The sequence below is a fragment of the Pavona decussata genome, unplaced genomic scaffold (genome assembly GCF_977016875.1).
Source record: "Pavona decussata unplaced genomic scaffold, jaPavDecu1.1 SCAFFOLD_273, whole genome shotgun sequence".
NCBI lineage: Eukaryota > Metazoa > Cnidaria > Anthozoa > Scleractinia > Agariciidae > Pavona > Pavona decussata.
The window spans coordinates 1000053-1019933 of record NW_028145675.1 but is presented as its reverse complement, the minus strand read 5'-3'; the positions used below and the strand labels follow the sequence as shown (position 1 = coordinate 1019933).

Sequence of the window (19881 nt, the reverse complement as noted above, 5' to 3'; positions counted from 1 at the left end):
ACCTCACATGTGTGTTTCAGTGGGATTTTCTTAGGTTACGTTTCGAAACGCTGAACCGTCCTTCTTCAGACTTGAATTACTTCAAGTCGCGAGTTGAATCAAGTACCACAGGTAAGTGAGCGACCAACCCCCGGCTGTTACTTTGTTAGTGGGCACGATATCATGGGAGGTTTAACTGTACTTATATACACGTGGCAGCAGCTTAAATGTCACAGGTATATGTAAATTAAAACAACTGTACCATGGTCAGTAGTGGAATCTGAGAGGCTTCTCTTCACTGCCGCCTTAGCAGTCCTTGTGCTCAAGGTCACTGTGCCTTCTTCAGAAGGTTGCTTAGTTAAATGAGGCTCAATCTCGGGCAAGTTTACAGCTGGGCGCTGTCCAAGGACATCTTGCATTGCAGGCTGCCTGCTAGAGGGCTCTGGAAGCAAGGAAACAAAAAAGGTTGCAAACATGGTACCCAGCTAACGCATTAAATTTATCTTGCTGACATTGACGACAAGTGTACCACTAGACAAATAAACATAAACAATGTTATGGGGCTTCATTCTGCATGCCTACCAAACTAACTAAATCAACCCCACCCACACACACACCCGCGCCAGAGAAACAAAACATTTTCAGTTCTATGTTGTTTTCTATTGAAAATGGGAAAGTTCTGATTTTGCTAATCAGGACAAGTCCAATTAAAACAAGACGGTTGGCTGATACAAATTCTGGAAACGAAGTGATACAAATTTAAGCCACCACAGCTTCGAATATGAAAGGATAATATTTTCTATGGAATTTTAGTAGTCATACATCTCAAGAGAGTCAATACAAGAATGTGCCAACAAGCACATCCCAATTTTCATAACGTCCAAACAAACATGGTGACCAAATAAGCCATACCATGAACCATCGTCCACAGCTTCATACTCCTGGTCATAAGATGCTCTCAGTGCTTTAATCTCTTTAAGCCGCATTTCTGTGTTTGACACGTAAATCTTCTGTTGCCGCTGCCCACTTGGTGGGGTCATCTGAGTTAACTATCCATGAATCCACGTAAGGAATGTTCTTAATGCTCTTGCAAATCCTGACTTACTACCAAAAAGAATGGGTAAACGAGCTGAAAGGGCTTTAAGGGCAACAAGACCAAATCCCTCTGATTTGGATGGCATAATGGCAAGATCAACTTCATTCAGTAACTCTTTCATCTTTTCTCTGTTTTGCACAATCTTTCGCACAGTCAACTGCTCTTCAGTGACGCCACGTTGAAGACGTTTATCTCTTACCTCGTCCTGCTTTCCGTCAGGTGCACCCACAAAGATCAGATGATAAGGCTTGCTCTTGATCAAGTGATGAGTAAATGATTCAAGAGCTATGTCATGTCCCCTCAGCTGAAAGTCGTAATCATCACCACGACCACATAAAAACACTTTAAACTCACCACTCTCATTAGGAGCTTGTTTTAAGTCCCCAAATTCCCTCTCAAAAAGACCTGGCGTGACAGTGAAAATATCCTGATTCTCCTTGCATCGTTGGAGATATGAAGAGTAAGAATCTTCCAGCCTTGGTCCAACAGGCACAACCAGATCAGCCATTTCACAGAGATCAACTTCAACCTGATGTTTCTTTTCACCCTTTGAAATTGGATCAGAGTAGCCTTTGTACCTACTGAGGTCTTCAGGAGCAGTATGCACCACTTGAACCCATTTGCAATTGGGAAATCGAGTAGAATTATCTCGTATGACCTGTCCTTGCCTACCAAGCTTCACACCATGGCCAACAACAACATGCATGCTAAGATCTTGAGGCGGGAAGCTCAACCAGTCAAGAGGTTCATAGCCTGGATGTTCCTTTGAATCAACAACAGTTACCCCATAACTCTTAGCCTCTCTAGTGTTTGTATCTTTACAAGCACTCTCTGGAGAGAGACTTTCAACTAAGGGTGTTGTGACAAATGAAATACAAGCTCTCTGTATAGTGTGGACAAACCACCAGCTAATAAGCACGAGGTGCGAGACAGTGGTTGTCTTAGACTACGTGCAGACCACACAGGGGCGGATCCAGGATTTCAAAAGGGGGGGTGGATGGCAGACCATATTTATTGAGAGGTGGTAGAGAAAATGCCCTGACTAAAAAAATAAACAAGAAGCTCAAATTCAACTCGAAAACAGAGAACATTATAAACCTCTCCAAGCTCCCATGACGGTGGAAACATTACAAAGAGTTCACGAGCTTGTCGCACAATTGCATCAAAATAACTTCATTGATGACATGACAAAGAAATGCTTTTCTCAAACGCGAGATCCGCCAAGAATACCAATATTTTACACCCTTACTAAGATCCACAAACCAAATCCGGTCGGAAGACCGATAATTTCGGGCTGTGAAGGCCCCACAGAAAGATTATCATCTTTTGTGGACAAATTACTTCAGCCCATCGCACAAAAACAGAAATCGTATCTAAAAGTCGTAAACTTCATAGAAAAGACAAAGGTCTCTCAAGATACTATCTTAGTATCAATGGATGTAACAAGCTTGTATACAAATATACCACAGGAGGAGGGTATTACAATAGTATGCACAGCATACGAGGCATTCCACAACAATAAACCTCCTATACCGTCACACTACCTCAAAGAAATGCTTAAACTTATCCTTCAGGAAAATTCATTCCAATTTGTTGGAAAAAATTACCTTCAGACCCATGGAACTGCAATGGGTACAAAAATGGCCGTTGCATTTGCAAACATCTTTATGCCCGATATTGAAACAAAAATGATAAGTCAAAGCAAAACAAAACCAATAGAATGGAAACGTTTTATTGATGACATTTTCTCACTGTGGGATAGTGACGAAAAGGAAATTAACCTGTTCATTGAACAAGCTAACAAATTCCATCCTACTATTAAATTTACAGCCGAAATTTCAGAGAACGAGACTAGCTTTCTCGACACAATAATTTTTAAAGGAGAACGTTTCAGAAATGAATCGATCCTTGACATCCGTACACATTGCAAGCCTACTGAAACCTTTCAGTATACACATTTTACCTCGAGCCATCCCTTGGGTGTTAAAAGAGGTTTTATTAAAGGCGAAGCACTCAGACTACTGAGAACAAATTCTTCTGAAACAACGTTCGAAAAAAGTATCTGCAAATTTAAATCGCGCCTCATAGCGCGCGGATACCCCCACAAGATGATACAGACAACGTTATCAGAAGTCAACTTCGCCGGAAGACAGTCGGCTCTACAGCAAAAGAAAAAAACTCGAAAAAATCTTGCCTTTTGTTACAACGTACCACCCATCGGTGCGTAACCTTAAAAATATATTGATGCAAACCTGGAAGTTCATACAAAATCAGCCTTTGCTGAGAAACATATTCAAAAATCCGCCAATTATATCCTACAAGAGAGGACAATCTCTTAAGGACATGCTCGTTAGGGCAAAAATATAAAGGCAGCGTTCATAAAAATGTACACCACATAACGCAGTGATCCGTGCAGGCCTGTCATTTCTATTATTATCTCTGATGAGCCAATCAGATTCTTACTTCGTCTCACTAGGCGTTGTCAAATGGCTTCCTTGCGAACTTTTGCGCGAAAAGTGGCCGCAGACAACGAAACGTGGCGTAACAACAATCAGACATGAGCGAGAGCTAATTTTTCTTTCTTTCATTCTTTTCTATTTCAAATAAAGTGACATTTCGAATTTTTTTTTTTACTGAAAAATGGGGGGTGGATATCCACCCTATCCACCCCCCCCCCTGTATCCGCCCCTGACCACAGGTCACCAAAGTGTAATATAAGAGCTTGTATGGCGTTAAAATTCGATCGAAAATAAAACAATATTTCCTCGAAAACCCACAAAAATTACAGTTACGTCTGAAAAAGCTCTCCTCCAATTACGCAGACTTTAGTGTGATTTTTGTAAGTTTTCGAGTGAATATTGTTGTTTTTAAGATTAAAATTTGCGATCAAATTTTAACGCCATACAAACTCACTTATATTACGCTTTGGTAACTTGTGGTTGAAGGATATTTGATCCGTTCCCGAGGAAAATGTGTTTGTGTACAAGGGTGCTTTATATGCGTTTCATCAAAAATTTCGCGAAAACTGTCAGCAGTACGAGGATTCGTCCATTCAAAATAATATTTCAGTAAAAATCGACAATGAAACCTGTAATTTTTTGTGTTGTGGATTTTCCACAAGTGGTCAAGCATTTTCGCCAAAAGAATGTTGTTAATTTACATAACCACGGTTCTTTACAGAACACTCGACGCAGCTGGATCTTGCTTAAGAGCACAATTCTATAAATACAGCCAGACCTTGCTTAAGAAGACGACATTCATACTAGCTCGCCTACAAGAGCAGTTCATAAACAAAAACTTCGCTACAGACGAACTTAACCGAAACCGGTCTCGTACAAATAAGCGTTCATGACCGTTTTTTTGAAACAAGCCTCGCTCAGCTTTTTTCTCAGTGGAAACCGGTTATTACGGACACGAAAAGGAAATGCCGAAGGGTCCGTATTATCCGGGTGTCCGTTTTAAGTGGGCTCTCAGAAAAAGACGCCACGGACACATGTTTTATCGATAGAAAGACTTTAGGAGACATTTCTACAGTAACAAAACGTTGTTTAATTTCTTAACTGTAACAAATTCAAACTAAAGAAACCTTACGCTCATTTATCACATCCTCGGACTAAAAATTATGTTATTGTTCTTGCAACACGACAACGGAATCAAAGTCAGCATCAGCCTCCGAGCGGAGGCTGATGTTGATAGCAGTAAGAATGACGTTAAAGAGGAAGAAGGCTATAAGCAATGACTGCAGCAAATTAAAGACCAAGGAAGTGAAACTTTTGTGTAGGCATTATAGGCAGAAAACGTTATTAAGGAGTACAGTACAAGGGTCAAACACCGGAAGAAAGACAGACTGATCAAACATGTCACGCTATTTTGCTGCTGATTTTTAGTAATAAAATCGTTTTATCCCAAAGAAAATCTGTCATTATTTGAACGGGGAACAATGTCTATGTTTAGCATATAATTGTGACAATGAAAATAGAAAGAACGCAGATAAGCGGGGTTGACGACAGGAAAGTGTCATTTGTCCATATTAACCGGTGCCCGTATTAAGCGGGTTAATTTAAACGAAAATAGATAAGCTTTTCGTCGGGACAAACGAAACTGTCCCTAATATCCGGTGTAAAGCATCCCTACAATCTGTATGCTCTGAATAGCGCTGGGTCATGCTTTTTTATCGCGCTAAGGCGCTTGTGCAAGAAAACATTTTCTGGCAAAGAAATAGGTCGAGTTTGATTATGCCATCAGCGTTCTAAACAAGATTATTTATGCATGTTACGTGTACTGAATTGGATTGCATGTTTTTACTACAATTTATTATATGGCTGGCTCCGCGAGCGGGCAAGATGAGTCAAATCCTGCGCTGTGATTGGCTACCCGAGCGGGCAAGATGGAGCTATCTTGCCCGCTCGGGATTAAACGTTGCCCGTCCGCTTGGCATCGAAAGTTTAATCCCAACAACAATGCAATCTTTTCTTCGATTTTCTCGGTGAGTTGCTCTGTGTGTAGTATTTTAGATAGAGTTGATTTTGTAAAACTTATTGTCTCAATTCGAGTTCCAAAAAACAAAATCTTATCAAAGTTTCGCCCAGTTTTCTGATTCACCCGCTCTTTTTTTCGGCTTATGTTTGCATATATCTTCAAAATCTATTGTTTCATTCAAGAATTAATGATTGGAAGCCGAAAACTGTGTAAAAATGTTTATTATTTACGCCACCGCGCGATCGGCTGAAAATGGCGAGTTTGCCGAATTCTATTCAAATCTTCCCGCTCTTGCGAAAATCTAAATTTTTCGTTCTCAATAATTGTATACTCCCCTTAAGCCATTATAAAGTTAGAGCCCTAAGATAATTTAGGATTCCTTGTTTTCCACGATTACATGCTAATCCAAAAATGCACTGAAAATAAATCTTGCACCGGCCGGCTATGAAGAATTTCTTTCCGAGCAGAACAGTTTCATGTCCTGTTTTGTTTTGTTGTTGTAGTTTTAACTTGAAGATAAAGCCATATAATAAATCCTTTATTGACCAAGCTTGTTCAGTCAACATGGCTGGATATTGGCCTCGTTCTTTTTTTGCGTTTTTATAAAAGTTTTTATAAAAACGCAAAAAAAGAACTTGGCCAATATCCAGCCATCTTGACCTCAGGCTTGGTCAATAATGCATATTTATTGCAAAAACCACTGAAACGCTCTTACACGCACGCGCAATATTTCAAGTCCCACGCTCAGTCTTTCTCACCACCCCTCCCCCCTCCCCCGTCTACAATAGGGACGTTCAGTTCAGAGTACAAGTACGACTTTCAAATTTCAAATCAGTCCCATCTCCAGAAGTCTTCTTCCCTTCCCGCTGTTTACTAGCAGATAAGAAGACCCTAGAAAAAAAAGGGTGTGAAAAGCGGTTCTCTAAACCACACAAAGTCGTACTCGTACTCAAATCTTAAGGTCCCTGATGTTGCCTTGCTGTGCGAACCATATTCGAAAGATAGTGCGACAACACTGGATGAGGGAGGAGTATTTTACTAGATATTTTCCTTGTATTGTGAGTTGGACGACTATTTGACTCTCAGGGGTGGGTTTTTGGCGAAAGTGTCTCATCAATTTGCAACTAATTGTAGCTATGGGGTTAGTTTGTAAAGTAAAGCTCCGTGGTGCTGTGTCGGTGAGAGAGTGGAAACGAATATTTGGTTTTAGGAACTGAGTTGACAAGGTAATTGGAGAGAGCTGACGTTTCGAACGTCAGCTTTTTCTTCAGGCAAATGATGGAACAGTGGAGTTGTGTGTGGTTTATGTATTGAGCAGTGCAGCTACCCTATTTGTGGAAGCACGGTATACACCCGGGGGGGGGGGGGGGTACTTCCTTATAAGAGGCTAATGGGGATGTGCCGCTGGATGGGGTCGCATTTTCACGACTGGATTGACTATAATGGGGTTGAATTTTCAATAGAGTTACTAGAATGGGGTTGCACATTTTCCGATTTTTGGGGTTTTAAAATGGTTTCGGTTAAAAAGTTCAGAAAGGTGTTGTTTATTAAATGTAACAATCACCTCGCATTACATTCCGTTCTTGAAACCACAACTTCAATATTAACCAGTTACACAATAACACAAAACCCCCGGTCCAGAACGAAGTAGATGCATAAATAGAAAGGGACTTAGTTGGGATCGCGAAAATTACATTTTCCCAAAAGTGACTAAGATGGGGTCTATAACTGGCCACAAAATAGACTATAATGGGGCAGGGGCTCTGAGAGGCCAGCGGCACATACCCAGCAAAACTGAACCCAAGTAACCCCCCCCCCCCCCCCCCTGGGGGGGTATACATGGAACAAATTAGTCGAATAAAAAGTGCTCGATATTTCCGTGAGGACTAAGATCAAGTGCCAATTTGAAAAAATGATATTTAACCCAAACGTTCGCAGGTTTCTGTGTTACCATGATTTAGAGAGATGCCACAGACTGCCTTGTATTTGTAAGAATGGTTAGGCAGGTTAACTGGAGGTTTGGATGCGTCTTTGTGATTTTTTTCAAGGGTTCGTGAAATCGGTAGTTTTAGAACCATTCGTTTCTTCATCACGAAGAGATATATTTTTTCTGAAAGACCTAGCCTGTCAGCCGCGAGAGGATATAGCGCGAACGGCCAGCTCCCCAATCCTCTCGCAGCTCACCAAATAGAGCTTGCTCGCAGGCTATGAAAGACCCAGAATGCTAAGGCCATATTAAGTATCTTTCTGATTATTTCAAAACACACTTGCGTTGTAACCATGCCTAATTTGAAGGCTCTCACACACAATCGTGCGTGTTTCGCAAAACATAAATATCTTAACAGGAAACTGCAAGATTGCAATTTGTTGCCAAAAATTACATTTTTAGTAAAGTGTCATGTTAAATGTACATACAACTTCACTTGGTGAAGATCCTTTTACCTACCCTGGCAAGTTTGACCAGAAAATAATAAGAGTAAGAAGTCGTAGGGTGGTTAAACAAGCGAATTTAGAGGGATTTTTTTATAGGAAAAGTCTAAAGATGCTTCTGTAGAGTGTTGTGACACAGCATCTAACATGTCAAACTTTCCATATGAAGTTGGGTGGTTTAAGTTTTAGTTAGTCTGGTCATCGCTTGTCCTTGTTCACAGGGAAAATTGGTACTGGTGAATCACAAGCCATTACGTAAATTTGCCTTGAACTTGCAAACAGTAGTAGAGTAACGTTATATGCTACAAAGTCTGGGTTACACTTCAAGCACCCAGTGGAAACTGATCCGATAATAGTTTTATCCATAGATAAATTTGCTGTTTGGTGGACGGTGGAGTTAGCTGTAGCCGTAGAAGCAGTCTACAATCCAAATCGAAGAGCCTGGTACAACCATGGTCAAACTCGTCTTAGGAAAAACTCCATTTTCTGTAATCTATGTATGTAAGCTAGGGCAACACCACCAAACCAACCCTCCACCGCCGTTCAATGTAAAGCTTTTTCCGTTTGTGTATCCAGACTGCTTCTGTCCAATGTACATGTATAAGGTACCCTTTGATTACATGGAATGACAAAAATTAACATATATTATGACAGAAATGAGGTTCTGTACCTGAGACAAGAGTGGAACTTGAACTGCTTTTTCTTTTTCTGTGAGATTGTCTAGTCGATGGCTCATCTTCCCAAACTGTTGCAGAAGCATTCTTTTCTTCATCAAGACAAGGTTGCTTGTGTGAAAGGGGTGTACAAACCGTATTTTCTGTGATTGCAGCTGACTGCTGTCTGAAAGGGTACTCAACTGTTGGTATCTTTTCACTACCACTGGAGGGGTCTGTAAAAACCAAATTAAAATTCCAAACTCAAGATAGGGCAACTACAGTAGCCCATGAGAACTGGTAGCATTTACCAATGCTACTAAGAACTTCCTCTTCATCAATCTCGTCATGGGTCATCTCCTACATTTTGTCAAGACTGCTTCAAGAAATAGATAACAGGGGTTCATTAGTTTGTAAAGAACCTGTGGTGCTGCGTCGGTTGGGAAGTGGAAACAACTATTTGGTTTTATCAATGAGTTGATATCATGGTAATTTGGCCAACGTAAAGAGAGCTGACGTTTTGAACGACAGCCCTTCAGCAGAGCGAATCAAGGAATTGTGGGTTGTATGTGGTTTATATACAAGTAGTTGGCAATGGGGCTATGCTACTGGTAGGAACATGGCAATGTGAAAAACATGAATAAATTAGTTCAATGGAAAACACTCCTTGATTCCGTGGGAACTGACAGTGTTGATTTGGCAGATGAATTTTTGCTGTCAACTTTTGCAGCTTTCTCTGTACCATGGTGTATGCGCATGCATTTAAATTTACACCAGATTCATTGTTGGACATAACTCTTTAATCCCTAATATCAAAGAACAAATTCTCCTGTCTAACGTCCCCATACTTGGGTGTTTTATAATCTAACTATTTAATTATTTTTTAACTTTGACTTTGTAAATAGCGCCCTTGGACTCATGGGAAAGGGCGCTCTATAAATGTCTTATTATCATTATCATTATCATTATCATTATCATTATCATTATCATTATCATTATCATTATCATTATCATTATTATTACTTTTCTTATAAAAATACTGGGGAGAAGTTATTAAAATATCAAGAAAGTCACCCTAAGTGATCAAAACTCTCCTTGAATTCTCATGACCTTAAGGGTTGAACGAGCACTGATATTACAAGGAAAAATTTGATGCTGATCACTGTTAGGGCTCAAGGGGTTAAGTGTGCTTCTAACACATTAGTTAAAAAATGCATTAGTAAAAAAAAGCCAAGTGACTTTTGCTCACTAAATTCAGTGTTAAAACTAGTTCAGTGTGTAAACTGAAAATATTTTGTGCTTGAAGTCCTTCCTCCTTCCTCACTGACTCCCCAACAAAAAAATTCAAAATGCAAACCCCACACCTCAGTTCCTAAGACACCCTGCCCTGCCCCCTCCCCCCTTCTCCCCCTCCCCGGAGCTAACAACAAACAAATCATTACAATCAACCTGGCATGGAACCGCACTTGCTCCAGGAAGCCTGGTTTATAACTTACTTGTAAGAGCATTTGCTACAGCAGGCCCGCGTCACATACCTGGGTAGTGAGGCCATTGTCTAAAAACAATTGAGTCACTCAGCATATGCGATACAACAGAAGCTGCCATCACACAAGCAAAATGCTTCCATGTCACATCAGAAATTCTGTTACCATCAGCAAGATCAGAAACACCTTTAACAATCACCCATTCAATTTTCAGGTCATGGGATGCCACAAAAATGCCTAAGAAAAAGCATAAAACAATCAGAAGCAATGAACTCCTATTGAAAGCTACACTGTAACCCTACATAATAATTATGTATAATAAATTTTATTGTCAGTTAATTATGAATGGAAGACATTAAACAGAACACAGGAACTTCAACGCACCCACCCAGGGAGTGTAGCTTGCTGCTTTCTATAGCCTTTTCAATGTCACATGACCTCCACGACTCAATGCTAAATACTGTACCACAATTACATGGTTAAGTAAAATCTTTGTGGAGAAGACGTGGCATCAAAAGGTTGCAACTGACAGTTTTTGATATAATTAGTCTATTTCTGTTTTCTGGGATCCACTAGTTTTTTTAGACTTTGGAACTTGAAACAATAATAACTATTTTTCTGACTACATGCTTCTGATGTTTATAATAGTGTAGTTCATGAGTTATCTATATAACTAAGTATTTGAGTATTTTATTTATTTCCTCCACTTAGCACATAATTACATTATGTTTATATTACGTTTGTAAGTGAATATATTACAAAAGAGCAGGAAGGCACATCTAGGTTAACTAATATTGTGCCTCTTACTACAATTGTTAATTATGGTAAATGAAAGAATAGTTATTTTTTATACATTAATCCAGAGTTATTAAAAACACAGCCATCTTACTGGCTGAACACTGACCATCCATATAATTTATCCTGCTCTTATAATAACTATTTTACACTACCCCTGTAGCTAAACTGGGGATGAGAAAATTATTATAAGCCTTTTCCATTCAGCGTAAATAACAGGAAAATTATTATGACAATGATGATCAGTTATTGTCACCTTTTCCTTCCATTTCAACAGCATATGCACTGGGATATAACTCCTGGTGTTGTTTGGCTGTGTCCTGATCTACTCCACTCAAAATCTCACCACCACTGTGTACATGTATTTCTCGAGCTTCTGGATTTTCTAGTGGGGGCTCCCATCCATCAGCTGCACTTCTGACAAGGTTGGCCATATATTTACCCACTGGTGCTCTAAAGGTTTCGGTGGTAAGTTTAGAAGATATCACCACATCTCCTATCTGGGTTTTTTCCTGTTTCAGACCGATGCAGCAGCCAACAGAATAAACAACCTTGGGTTTCAACTGAACCACTGCGTTCTTGACAGCAGTTTGAGAACCACCTGGACCAGAAGAACCTTCGAGACATTTCATCAGGGCAATCTTCAATGGCTCATTTTTATCTTCACCCATGTTTCCAATGTACACAAAACCAAGGTCTTTGTGATAACTTTTAAAGGAATTTCTCATGTAAGCATAGCATGCCAGAAACTCACAGTCCTCTACTGTCAACAACAGAATGTCCACTGGCAGCTGGACATTACTCCAAGGTTTAGACTTCTTTGGAAGATCTCTAGACTTGGGCACTTTAATGCTAAGATTGGGCGGGGCAGTCCTTAGGAAAGCTACACTTGTTTCTTCTTGGTGCTGATGTTGCATTATTGCAGAGGTTCCTAGATACAAGAAAAATTCCCTTAGAAAATCAGTAAATTAAATACAAGGATGTTTTATATAATGCTTTAAAAAATCTGTCATGAGAAGAGCTACGTCAGAAACCAAAGCAAACTCTTAACACTATTTTTTTTCATAAACCTTTCCCTACCACTAGGTGGGAGGAGAGGGGGGGGACACTGACTTCAGTTTGGGGATTGGCATGTGACAGACCACCCCAATTTTCAAGATCTGTTATTCTTTGCTTGAAATAGCTCAAGTGTTTGTTAGTGAAAAAGTATTGTAAAGGAATCACAGGAGTGCAACTTGCTTTGTCAAGTTCTATATGAGTGCATGGGACTTTTAACACATTTATCCTACCAGGAACAAGTTGCTTTTAAACAGTGCGGCATTTCGACACAGCGGCAAGATGACAGCGCATGCTCGTCACGCGTGAACAATCTTACTCGGCAAAATGGCAGCATTTTTAAAATTCTCATTGTTTGTTTTCTTTTTGCGGGGATAAGCCTAAATCAAAACAGATAAGGTTGCCGCTTTCACGAAAGGTTCCTTCGAACTTCCTCCATCACATATCTTATTCAACAAAAAAAGTATTGCGGTAACAGGTGTGAATTTGGCGATTGTGGAGCATTCGTAATCGATTCTCGCTTGAATCACAAATCTGCGGAGCATGCGCACTCATTTTGCCGCTGAGTCCGGCATTTCCAAATCCCAAACTGCCACAAGTAGGTGGGACTTGGCGTATCGTTGGAAAAAAAAACTGCAAAAAATTTATAATTTCAAACATGGAAGTTTTGTTTTTCACATAACCTGTTGAGGTCACCTACTTTTATCCCAAAAAACTTGGGCCACTAATACTACCACTCTTTAGAAGTTAATACATGTACATGTAAAACAGTAATGGCCAGTATCTAACAAATGCCTAAACATTGCTGAACATATTATGGTTGTCCCAACATTACATAATACATTTAGGTTACCATAGCAACAGTATAACCTACGAAAAATAGCTCCCAATTATTGTTATAAGTACAGTGGTTATAACTCCAAAATGACCTGGGTGATCTCCATTTTGTATTGTTCACCTGTAATTAGCATATTCAAATACACAACTTTTTGCAAAGTTCAAAAAAATTCTAGGAAGGTTGTTCAGTTAACCACCTTAAATTCTTTAAGATTAAAGAGTGTAATATTGATCTTTCAAAGTGTATATTTATTTAGTACTGGAAAATGATGGAAACCAGTGCCAGCCACCTATTGTAAGAAAGTCAGTGTAACAAGACGCCTCTATGGCCATCAACGCGGGATGGGAACCCACAGTCAGAATTTGTTTAATTAAACCTACAAATGGAAATGAAACAGTAAACAATCTAATAGTCTTTCAACAGTTCCTGTCTCCAAATCAAAGGTGATAATGTAAGGATCAAAACTTTCGTGTAAAGCTCGAGGTATTTCTCTTAACAAATGTTCTCCCCTGTATTTTATTTTATAAATATAAACAGCAGAACATTGAAAAGCTATGAGCATCGATTACAAACCTTATCGTCAGCGCTATTTATATTCTGGTTATGTAATGTCAGAAAGCGTAGGTTTACGAAGTATCCTAGATCATTTCATCAATTATAATGTAAAGACAAACAGACAAAAAGCTTTCCTAAATGAAACCTTTTAGTATTAAAATTGACAATCAATTCAAGCAGCAGTATAACAAAGTCTGCAAGTGCAGTCCCAGTGATGATATTAATCATATGACCTTTCCTCTTTGCATATTTGCGATATCACATCTGTCACTCAAAGTCTAATTTCTTCGTTGTAAACACTCCAATTTTGGCTTTTTAACCCGTCGAGTACTTCTATGAGAAGTTATTCTTTCCATTTACCATTCAGTTCAAACAGGCTTGTTTTCTTTCTGAAAATGGCATATTAGAGAAAATCAACATGGCCACCAATTTGCAAGATCAAGTTTTTGTGGAGGGCTATGTGACGTTGTTACAGATTAGCATTATTCAAATTTTATAAGCTTGTGTATTTAAGTTTGCTTGAATATTTAATGAAGTCACTCTACGCCTGGTTGCGGGCAGCCAAATCATGTCAAGGTTTGACAATTACAATTTGTGACTACCAGGAAGAGAAGTATGACGACAAAGAAAAAAAAGATACTTGACAGGACCCTTGAGGTGGTCTGCCCCAGGGCATCCTGCATAAACATTCTTGTGAAGTTGCATAGAGATTGTCTACAATTCACCTCTGTCAGTATTTTTTACATTTGGGAAGTGTGTCTTTCCAGCTTCCCCATAGACCAAAATACACAAGGCCTCAGCTGAGTAGCTGCCAGGAATTTAGGTGGTGGGAAGGCTCAATACTGAAACCAACAAAGTCTTCAAGAATTCACATTTTATTTCTCCCAGTTTCACACATCAACTTATATTTGACTGACTTGTTTGGTCTATACCCCCTTATTATCTCGTTTGCAATGGTTCATAAAAGTTAATCTGCATACAATCTAAACAACTCAAACCTCAGAACTTCAAATGAAAAGTGGTTAAGGGCAGTTGCTTTGAGTCGCTGCGGCAAAATGTTGGCCATAAGCTAGGTCAGTGCAAAGGTTCAAGATAGCTATATACCACACTTAAACAACAGCCTACATTGGCAGAAAGACAATACAAACTTCAGGAAATCTCAAACATCCGGCAAACATACTGAACATAGATCGAAGAGAACTGGCCTTGTTAAACACGGAAAATTTGGACAAATGCGACAGGAACTGCCTTCTCGCTAGTGTGGCCATGAGGGAAACAGTTTTTTTTATGCCCTGGCCGGCGCCCATATTTCTGAGACTCCCAACTTGCTTATTTAGTCATGCATTAGTCAATTCCAGCAGTACCCACCCCCCCTCCTTCCCAGCTAACACCTGGGCATTAGCATTGTTTTTTAAAAAATGGCAAATTCCAATTCCCTGGGATGGGACACATCAGCTGTTCAAATGCCCCGAGGTGGGGACAAAGAAAGAGGGGAAATATCCTGCCCCCAGGATCATCGCCTGTCAACACAGACAAGACTTCAAGGTCAAACTCTTTTATTTATTTATATTTTGCTTTGAACGGTTTACTAGTGGATAGCTTAATGAACTGAAACATTTTGACTTGTTGTTTAGCTGAATTTTCCCTGAATATTTGACAGTTCGTTGAATCAAAAACCAAAAAGAAAAAGATTGCAGAGAACGTGCACCCCAACTGGGAGAGATGAAAGACGCCAGTATTCGCATGCAAAGTTTTCTGTGGAGCCGATCATGACATTTTAAAAAAGATTCATTACATTTTAAGATCACAAGTTCCATCTTGAAGAAAACATCATCTTAATTCCCAAACCTAAGTTCTTAAGCGCACTCCAGATTGAGTTTCATGTTTATTATTGAATGCAGAATGCATATTTTAATACAGTCGAACCTCTCTTTGCGACCACCTCTCGTAAGTGACCACCTCTCATTAGCGACCACTTTTCCAAAATACCAAAACTTCTCAAGTCAAATCACTATGGATGGAACCTCTCGTAGGCGACCACCTCTCATAAGCGACCACGTTTAGAGATGATTGTTTAGCATTTTCAATTGTTTTTAGCCTCCCTTAGGCGACCACTTGACACACAATCTGCTGTATCTCTCACGGGCGGAAATTGAAAAATGTGTCGCTGTAACATATTGGCCCACATCATAACAGCAGACCCCGTATTAAAATCTCACAGCCGGAGCTACTGGAAGTGTCTCCCGAAATAGCTTAGCATTGAAACAGTTGATAACAACTTACACATGCACTATAGTGTACACTGAAATAAACTTTAATCAGGTTGAATCCCTTGTAGGAAAGAAACTCTCTTATCTTGTAAATAGCATGTATGTACATGCATGACCGGTGATGACTCTCTCAACCTTGTGTTCCTCGTGTCAACAGAAAAATTGTAGCGATAAAGAATGTCAACTGGATTACGTAACAAAAAAAAAACGCGAAAGTTGTAGATGTTTAACGCTTGAAATATAACAGTGCAAAAATGCTGTTTACTGGTTGCTCCTAAATCAGGCAGTCTAAAGAAAAGTAAATATCACTTTGGGTTTCAATAAACACTGGCGAAAGGGTTGGGTCTCTGCAATTACCATATGTAAATTACCTGAAATTTAGACCCCCCCCCACCTGGTCTGACCTCGGGTGAGCAACCACTTCCTGTAAGCGACCACATATCCTTGGCATTATGGGTGGTCGCTTACGGGAGGTTCGACTGTAGTTGTATTCAATGCGTTGATTGTTTTCAATCTCGATAGGTGATATCATATAGTTCAAGTTGTTGTTTTCACACACTTAACAATGCAATAAATGAAGAAATATGTAACCTTGAGAAAACATTTACCATTAAAAACATCCACAAATTTCTCTAGTTCATGTATTGGCCTTTTAGTGCCTCCATCATGTATGTACATGGCTTAGAAACCACGTGTGTCAAATGCCCGGGGTCACCGTAATTACGCAAATGCCCCACCCCGGGGCTGTGATAAAATTGCGAAATGCCCCACCCCCGGTAGTGACAACGTGAGCAAGAGCCCTGCGGTTGCCTGGGGAGTTGGGGGGGGGGGGGGGTGGGATGGGCATTGCTAGAATTGACTGACGCATTAAAAGCTTACTTTATGTTCAAGATTTCGGCTCATCATCAAAGCTGTATATTTTTACTGTATAATTAAGACTTAACTCTTAGAACTACGTTTATAGTTAAAATGATTTCACCATGCGGCTTTCGATCAACGGTCTTACCGCTACAGGTAAGCTCAAATTCAATTAAAGTACAGTAGTGTATAGAAGGTCAAAGAGATCTCTGCTTGAAGGGAAAGGAGTTTAAAATTGCAAGAAGAGTATTCGTGATTAGCATAAATTGTATACATTGAACTTACCTGTCAGCTAGCACCTGAAATTCTTCAGTGTGAACTCGCCCGCAGCAAAATGTGAAATCTGTGTTATCAATAACTGAACAGAGCAACTCTCGTCGAGAATTCCGCCGGCCAGGCAGGCTATCGAGACGTTAAAACGCTTCTTTTGGAATCCAGTCTGGTCACATAAACCGGAATCTCGAAGGACGCCATCCGCGTAACTTGTTTCTCTAAACTTGCTGAAATATAAAGGAAGTCTGTCTCTCTGATCTAAATCTTGAAAAACTCACCAAAAATACAATTAAGTCTGAAAAATCTTACCCGGTGTGTTTTGCTGTGTTTTCAATGCTTCTCAGTGCTTCTAAACGCTGTTTAGAGCGGTTTATCTCTCAGCAGCTGTTGCACGTGCATCACTGTATTATGTTAATGACAAGGTAGGAAACTAAAAGTCGAATTTGAATAAGATTTGGCCCGTCATTTTAGGAGAGCGCTTCGAAAACCTCGCTAAAATTTGCTTGAAACTTAAGCACTCGCTTAACTGTCTCTCCATATGGCAAGAAGGATGATGTGCGGTCCCTCCTGGGTAGCTCATTTACGGAGGAGTTCATTTATTGAGACGCACGCCTTCGTTGAAAACAAAGTTCATTTCAAATCGGGTGCCATTTTTGCCGCCGACAGAGCCGTGTCGCTGGAATATTGGAACAAACTCACGGTCAAACCTAGGCACGAGTACTAAAATGTGCCCAGCCGGGGAAATCCACGGGAAGCCTTTGGCACGTAACAAACCACACACACCCCCTCCCGGCTAAGTGCAGTTCTGTACCAGCCAGCCGTGCTTGGCGTGACAGCAAGAAACGTCTCTTGAGAATATAAATTGGTTTTTGTGTTATTAATTTTTTTTATTATGAATTGACTTCGCAATTTTCCAACTCGTTAACTTACGAGTTGGTTTTTATTGAATAAAAGCTGACTGAAAGAAACTGAAAATTTGTCTTTGTATACACACTCTCCAAAAAACCTTGAATTTCGCAAAGTTGTTGTTTTGCCGAGAACGGCAACATTTTTTAAAAAACGCTTAAGGTCAATGTTTTGCTCATTAAACCTTTTGTATTTCGAAGTTCTCATTACCGGTTTATTCCTTGTGAGCAGGAGGGCAGGAAGAAAAAATAATCTAAGTCGTTTGACAAGATCTGGCGATGAGTGTTTAGTCGTTTTCGGTAGGTCACAGTCAATATAATCAAATTTTGGTACGAAGTTACATCCGCTGCAAGATGTAGTCACTTTCGTGGATGAGCAAATATGTCGAGGTAATTCGGTATAAGTTGTATATTTATTTAAATATTCTTTTGTCACGTTAATGCGAACCTAGCTCAATTATACCATCTTGCAGGCTAACTGATGAACAAAATAATGTTTTACGCGTTACTGAAAAAGGCCACAACAAGGTCTGCTGGCTGGTACAGAACTGCACTTAGCCGAGAGGGGGTGTGTGTGGTTCGTTACGTGCCAAAGGCTTCCCGTGGATTTCCCCGGCTGGGCACATTTTAGTACTCGTGCCTAGGTTTGACCGTGAGTTTGTTCCAACATTCCAGCGACACGGCTCTGTCGGCGGCAAATTTGAAATGAACTTTGTTTTCAACGAAGGCCTGCGTCTCAATAAATGAACTCCTCCGTAAATGAGCTACCCAGGAGGGACCGCACGTCATCCTTCTTGCCATATGGAGAGACAGTTAAGCGAGTGCTTAAGTTTCAAGCAAATTTTAGCGAGGTTTTCGAAGCGCTCTCCTAAAATGACGGGCCAAATTTTATTCAAATTTCCTACCTTGTCATTAACATAATACAGTGATGCACGTGGAACAGCTGCTGAGAGATAAACCGCTCTAAAGAGCGTTTAGAAGCACTGAGAAGCATTGAAAACACAGCAAAACACACCGGGTAAGGTTTTTCAGACTTTATTATATTTTTGGTGAGTTTTGTGGGAATATTGTTGTCTAAATTTTGATTTAATTTTAACTCCATACAAACTCTTAAATCACGCTTGCATCGTAACCTGTGTCACATACGCTTTGGTGACCTGTGTTGCTAGGGACGTAAAGATCCACGTTCCAAGAACAGTTGAGTTGTAATCGATCAGCAGATTTCTGAGGACTGGATTGACTCCCAAATAACAAGTTTTGATAATTTTGTAATTCGGTAAACTCCTTTTCCCTGTCGACTTCTCTTTGGTTTTCTCTCCTCTAGCCAATTTCGTCGCTTAAATCAGGGTAGCTTCAATCTCTCACACACTCCCAGGTCACATCACTTCGACGCCATTTTTGAGCCAATGATGCCAATGGGAAGCTTCCCGGTCGCCGGGGTGGAGTGGGTCAAAAATCGTCTGTCAGTCTCCCTCCCTCCCTGTCAAAAAGTAGCGAGAAAGCTGGGTATAAGCGAGAATAAAAAGACAAGTGAAATGGGAAGGAAAAGGGAAATGTCAAGGGGCGTGAACAAACGATTGCACGGATAGACACTCATGGCAGCTTTGTAGCGCACAAAGATCGGAAATTAATTATGACTCAATGATGATTCTGGCAGTACTAAGTTTATCATATACCGTACCGAGCCCGATACAAAAGCTTTTGGATTTATCAGCAACTGTAGAAAAATAAACGGTTGTTTTGTTGTGGTTGTTGTTGCAGCGTATTTCGCCCATTTTCGTCGCGCAAAGAAGTACTGTTTGAATGTCCATGCCAAATTGTTAACATTTCACACGGTTCGCTATAAAGCTGTTGGGTCAGTGCAAAAGAGATTGATTTGGAATAAACGTGATGGCATATTTTAAGACTGGTGAATGAATGAGAATGGTGTATTGTTCAGTAAATGACACAGGCATACTCAAAAAAAGGAAATCCCAGTGCTCCTATCAGGATTCCTACCAAAGGCGTTCCGATTGCAATAGCCTGCGAGCAAGGTCTTCTCTCGCGCTTTATCCTTTCGCGACTGACCTAATAGAGAGCTTGCTAATAGGCTAAGAAGTTTTAACATCTCAAACTAAAGTCGAACCTGTATTAAGCGGTCATCCTCGGGGAATGGCTAAGTGACCGCTTAATACAGGTTGACCGCTTAATACAGGTTGCACAGAATACCT

The 19881-nt window shown here is 40.1% G+C and overlaps 1 protein-coding gene across 1 annotated transcript; it reads right to left on the bottom strand.

The window, feature by feature from the left end:
* Nucleotides 1-209: 209 nt before the first annotated feature.
* Nucleotides 210-16901, bottom strand: LOC146455510 (death domain-containing ATP nucleosidase-like). Its single transcript, XM_085094183.1, has 5 exons — nt 16779-16901; nt 11173-11847; nt 10173-10358; nt 8655-8873; nt 210-421 (listed from the first exon to the last, which is right to left on the bottom strand). The coding sequence occupies exons 2-5, from the start codon at nt 11831-11833 to the stop codon at nt 210-212; spliced, it is 1278 nt and encodes a 425-aa protein (XP_084950309.1). The 5' UTR covers nt 11834-11847; nt 16779-16901.
* Nucleotides 16902-19881: the final 2980 nt, after the last annotated feature.